The sequence below is a fragment of the Mus caroli genome, unplaced genomic scaffold, assembly GCF_978045245.1.
Source record: "Mus caroli unplaced genomic scaffold, Mus_caroli_1 scaffold_2, whole genome shotgun sequence".
In the NCBI taxonomy this organism is placed as follows: Eukaryota; Metazoa; Chordata; class Mammalia; order Rodentia; family Muridae; genus Mus; species Mus caroli.
In genome coordinates this window covers 148,399,319-148,405,318 of record NW_028227257.1, presented here as the reverse complement: position 1 = coordinate 148,405,318, position 6,000 = coordinate 148,399,319, and the positions used below count along the sequence as shown (strand labels likewise).

General features: G+C 54.9%; 1 protein-coding gene across 1 annotated transcript in view; it reads left to right on the top strand.

Moving 5' to 3' along the window:
• Positions 1–1,529: 1,529 nt before the first annotated feature.
• The window catches only part of Eeig1 (estrogen-induced osteoclastogenesis regulator 1), a 34,807-nt gene continuing 30,336 nt past the window's right edge, over positions 1,530–6,000 (top strand). The window contains exon 1 of the mRNA XM_021183196.3: positions 1,530–2,562. Coding sequence (XP_021038855.1) covers positions 2,417–2,562 — 146 coding nt within the window. The 5' untranslated portion in view covers positions 1,530–2,416. The remainder of the gene's footprint in view (positions 2,563–6,000) is intronic.

Here is a 6,000-nt window from a genome sequence, read left to right as displayed (position 1 = left end):
AGTTTGAGGCCAGCCTGGGCTAAAGACAAAAACTAAACACAGTCGGAGCTGGCAAGAAGACTCAATAGGTAAAAGTGCTTGCTGCCAAGTCAGATGACCTGAATTTAATCCCTAGGACCCACGTGGTAGAAGGGAAGAACTTAAGTTATTCTCTGCCCTTCACTGTACTGTGTCCCATGTGCCCAATCACATCAACAAACGTAATTTATTTTTAAAAAGACAAAGCCTTCAGGCCTCTACTTCCTCACCTCTAAAAGGAGATGCCTAGCTACATCAAGGAGGACTGGATGGATTGGTTCGTTTCTTCTCCAATCTGACTGTCCACATTATGGGACAATTACGAGGAGCAGAGATTGCCACCCATGCTTCTGAAATGTAAGCTCAGGAAGTCTTCATGCACATGTCCAAATATGATATCATGCATGGTATCAAACGTGATGCCCTGCAGAGAATTTACATCTCAAAAGCCAATCAGCCCAACTCTCCTTAGTCTTCCACAGGGAAGTCCAGCAGACCTTAACTTATCTCCTGCCCGAATCAAAAATGGCCTTTCACTCACCCATTCCCCATTTTCTTTCCTCCAAGTTATCTGATGCCAGAACAATCAAGTCACTATCTAGCTCAAAAAACCAGGAGATGCCTCCTTCTTTGCTCTGGTCTACAAGACTGGGCCAGATTCTAGCCTGATCTGCTGTTCTCTCAAATTAGAATGCATCCAGGGGTACTCCACAAACTTTTTGAGTACCATGCTGCCGGGCCAGCAGGCCTCTAGTGGCTGCCACTGCCTGTACCCCGATGCTTGGCCGGCTTTGTGTCAGAACCTTTTGAATTTCCGTTCCAATCCAAAAGCAAACGCCTCCTCCGACCTCCCTACTTGAGCTCTTCAGCAGACTCTCTGATCCAGTCTTTCCACTGGGTGCCTGCCTGATTCAGGACAGAGTTCCTAAACACTGCGGCCTGGATAAAAAGAATTACAAAATGCCGATAGTTTGGAGAGTACGAGGTCCCCAAGGTGTCCTTTGCCATAATTATCGGGAAACTGAAAACAAAAGCCTTAGATAACAGCCTGGAACCAGGCAGGCCGAGTCACAAGGTTGCCGGGCTTCAATGGATCTTCAAAAGCGGCAACGCCAGGACAGATGCTTGTCATTTTTAGAGGCGAGCAAGACCTGCATAGGTCTTGAGACACCTCTGCGATTGTTTTCCTGAGAACCGGGGTGCTACCTCCTCAGCCTGCTTCATTGCTCACTGAGCTCAGGTCTTGGCGGGATCCGGGCAGGCCGTTCTAGCCCTAGTTTCCAGATTGTTTCCCCTAGTCATTGTTTCTCCTTTTCTTGGGCTCGCGCTCTCCTCCCGTTCTTTCCAGCGCCGGCCCCCACACCCCGCGACCTCCCACCGCCTCTCCGTCCCCCCCCCCACGCCCCCACCGCGCTTCTCAAGGAGGCGGGTCCAGCCCCGCGAGCGCTCCAATCCGAGCGCCCTCAACTGGCCCTGCCTCCGCGAGCCCCGCCCCACGCCACCGCCAGCCAATAGAAATTCGTGTTCGTACAGTCGGCCTGTCCAATCGCAGGTTGGCTGTGAGCCTCGCGCGCCCCGCCCCTTCTGCTCTCGGCTGCGGCTCCGCGGGCGGTCGCGCCGGGGCTTCGGCATTCTCCGAGCAGCGCCGAGCTGCGTCGGGCTCAGCCGGCTGCGTCCGGAGGTCCGGGCGACGGCGCCGCTGTGCTCCAGCGGTGCTAACCGAGACAGAAGCCATCCGGCCCGGTCGGAAGGCGCCTGAGACTCGGGCAGGGCAGGAGCGGCGTAGGTCCCAGGACTGAGCGGGAGGCGGACCGGCACACGTTCCCCGCCCGGCAGAGCCTCCCGAAGCGGTCCCTGCAGAGCCGGGTCGGTCGCCGAGGTGGCTTCCGCTTCCCGGGGCCTCACCTGCGCAGGCCGCGGTGCGCCAGGTGCGGAGGCGTGTGCGTCGCCTGGGCACCTCCCACGGCAGCCAACGGGGCGGAGGCGGGGCCGCCGCCCGGGTCTCCAGCGGCTCGCCCGGCCGTCTCCGTCAGTCTCACCGGTCCGCCGGGCCCCGCGGCTCGGGATGCTGCTGCTCGCTTGCGAGCCGCCCTCCACGCCAGCCCCCGCTGCCGGGGCCGCACCTCGCTGTTTACATGCCGGTGGAGCCCGGGTTCCCCGAGGCTGAGAGCAGCCGGCTCACTGGACTGATCCCTCGGACCTGGGGCTCCGGACTCAGATCCTCTCCTGCCCGCAGCCTCCGCCGCCATCTGGACTGGATCCGGCTCTGGTGTTTTTGAGGAGGGGGGTGTGGTGTCGGGAAAGGAATCCTGGGGTTTTCTAGTATCCCCTTCTTTTTTTCTTTTTTCTTTTCTTTTTCTTTTTGGCCCTGCGGGCTTCAGACTCAGGGAACTTGCTCATGGCTTTTTTGATGAAGAAGAAGAAATTTAAATTTCAAACCACTTTCACCTTGGAGGAGCTGACTGCGGTCCCCTTCGTGAACGGGGTCCTCTTTTGCAAGGTCCGGCTGCTGGATGGCGGGGATTTTGTCAGCTTGTCGTCCAGGTAGGTATTGAGGTTTTCGCGTTTGCAGGGGAGGGTGGGGAGCGTTGATGAGTGAGATCTAGCCACTTGGCAAATGTGGAAGACTCAGCTAGGGACGGATGGGCAAGGGGCCCGCCTGGGGAAAGATTTGCGCTAGGCAGGACTTAGGTCTGAGTGAGCTGGCAGAGTGCCTGGCACTTGTCTGCAGGTGACCAGCCAGAAATCTTTTAGGGCCCTGCGTGCACTCTTCAAGTTACCCGTTTTACAGACTTGTATGAAGAGAGCTGACTGAGATTTTCACTTTAAGGGATTAAGTAAGGGTGTCCCAGGCCACCTTGCCACCAAGCTGGCCCCTGTGGCTGTCATACGATTGAGAGATTGGGCCAGCCACAGGCTCTCTGGCTCTCTCCCCTTGGCTGGGAAAGCCCAGTTCCAGGCACTCCCTGGATTTGATTGCGGGAGGTGGCTGGATTTTGGGTTGCCCAGCCCCCTCTTGAGTGACTGCCCTCCACTGGCTAAAGCTGGACTGCTTTGCAATGCAAATGTCCTTGCCAGGAGACTGCCTTCCTCTATGAAAGAAGCCATCGGGTTTGATTTTGTGTCTGTCACCGTCCTAGTAGGTCCAGCTTCCCAGTTTATTGCTGAATGAGGTCCCAGTCCACCTTTTGCAGGTTGAGCTCATGGCGGTCGGTCACACAGTCCTGACCTGCCTGCAGAGGTCCGTAGAGTCCAACTCATGGGGAAAGGAAGTCTCTGGGTTCCTGTTCCCTCTTCGGCACACTGGACCTAATACAGGTTTCTCCATCAGCCTTGTAAAGGGAAGTTGCAGTAGATAGGCCCCTGGCCCAGCTCCCGGGATGCTTCCCCCTCCTAGCCTGTCCCTTGCTTCTTAGGTCTTGTGGGCCTAGTTAGCTGGACCTGTCCCACTATTCAGAGTTCTCAGAGGTGTGTTAGACAGATTGGGATAATGAGCCCCAGAAAGAGGAAGTAAATTGGTTGCCAGAGACTTTGCCAGAGGCATTTGTCAACCAGACTTGGCCAGTTGGGAGACCTGTTGGGTGAATTCTGTTGGAAGGAGAGAAGGAAGCTCTGTGCTCTGATTCAGATTTTGGAATCTGTGGATAGAGTGGGGTGCCTGTTCTGTGCACTGGGCCTCCTGTTCTGCTCAGGGCTGCTTATCTGAGGAATTTGGACAAGGGCTGCCCTTTGTGGTCGGGGGTGGCTGCAATCCGATGCCTGTGAAGTCTGTAATCCCTGCAAGTTACCCTTCCTAACGACCGGCTGGACCGGCCATGGCCCAGTGTCAGAGGGTCGTGCTCAGTGATTGGGCCTGGGGTCAGCCACTGAGAATTACCCAGTCTCCCTGATCTCACGTGCTGGCAATTACTGGTGCTCTGCTCACTGTCTCACTAGCACCTCTGAACGCCACGGAGCAGGAGTAGAGGAGCAGGGATCATTCTTACAGAGGTGAAAACAGAGGCTCAGAGAGAGTGACTTTAGCTGCTACACTGTGCCTCTGACCCTCAGTTTCCTTTTACTGTACAATGGGGAAGTAATGCTCACCTTTCAGTTGTGAGGGGAATGGAGAGTGTACCATGCATGACCAGGGGAGTGGCTACAGTAGTCATGATTACCGTATTGTAAAGGGTCCCGGCCCCAGCCTTCCCCAACCCCAGGTCACGGGAGGGGGGGCACCCCTTAATCAGCAGAGGTCCTTAAGTGATCTGGGATTGAGCACGGTACCAAGGAATTTGTACCAAGCCCAGGCTAAAGTTTCACCTGTCTACCTAGACCCTTCGCCAGCCACTGTGACCCTACCTGTCAGCTTTTCTCCTGCCTCAACTTGCCCCCACATCCTGGAAAGTCTGGAAAGTTCCAGGACTTACTTAGCACACATGCTCTGGATTTCACCTCTGTTTTCCCTTCTTCCGCCTGGCAAGAGGCCACGGATTCTCTGAACCCAGCCAAGCCCAGGTTCCCATCTGGAATAAAGCCTCATTTGGGTGGGTGGGGTACTAAAGAGGAAGAGACTGCCGTTGAGGCCCAAATCTCAGTGCTTAGATCCTGGACACTTGGGTACTGCTGAGCAGGTGTGGCTGCAGAGAGCCGTGATGTCGGAACCCACGCCACTTTAAAGTGGCTTTGGCTTCTGTGGGCTTTTACCAAGGAGATGAGGGTTCCTATGTTGCCTTTCCCTCTGCCCATACCCCTCCCATATTTATTTTATACTCCAGGAGCCTCGGCCACCTCTCTACTACCTTGATCCTGTTGTTTATAAATTGGGGTAGGGACTGAGGTGACTGGACCTGCTTAGATCCTGGGCTTAGATGTGGCAGCACAACTTTCCAACCCTAGGGACCTCTGGATGGCTTTTTGGACTGTTGGCAGCATGGGTGGTGTCAGACTGACAACAGCCCTAGGCCCCACCCTTGCAACACCCTGTTTCCTAGCTGGTGTTTTCCAGTGTGTTGAGTGCCATGGCAACGGCTGGTATTCAGCTCTGGCTGACCCAGTTGGAACAGGTGCAGCAGGTGACTCCTGGGGCTGTTTCTTACCCTTATCTTCCAACACTGCCTTAGGAGCAGCAGTTCCCACGGCAACCAGACTCCTCGTGCCCAGATTGTGCTAGGCATAGCACTGAGTGTTTTGAGCAGGGTATCCCCACTAATCCTCCCAGCCATCTGGAGAGGCACTGAGGCCAAAGTGGTAAAACCACACACTAGAGGTTACCAGGTAGTAAATGGCACAGGGGGAAAATTCCTTTCTCATAGTGGGTTTCTTTGATTGTATGCTTGCCAATGCCAGGGACTTTGAGCTACCCAAATACCTGACCATCTGCCCTATTTGTGGGTGAGGACACTGAGACAGGAAGATGAAGTGACTGGAGGCCCCGTGTTACCGAGCCAGAGAGTAGCAAAGATAGAACTTGGTTGCAGCAGGTCTAGTGCAAAGCCCTGTCTTGGTGGTATGTGTCAGAAGCAACTACAGATCCATGGGACATTCCAGACTCGACAAAGGCTTCTTTCAGTGGCTTGGGTGGTACAGCAGAGTCTGGTGCTGGACGGTTTTGAGGCACTGAACTTGGTTTTGTGAAGCCTAAGGTAAATATAGAGTCTCTGTGACTATAAGGTAAGGGCGGGACTAAAGGAATCACTGTATTTGTGGTCACACATAGGCCATCCCTCCACATAGTGGGCATTTGCTATGTGTTCTTGCCTGGGACCTCCCAGGGAGATAATCCAAGTGGTACCTGGGAGGGTTTTCAGGGTTAGCAAGTGTCCAGGAGGATACAGAGGTCCCATCCAGTGTGGCGATTCTGGCAGAGGCTAATGTGTACACGTGGCCTTCACATCAGAAGAATGTTCCTCCCTGGCATTGGCTTGCCACACGCATGGGAGAGGCGTGCAAGGAAACACGGACTTACCTCACAGGAAGGAGAAGAGAGAGAGAGAGGAGAGG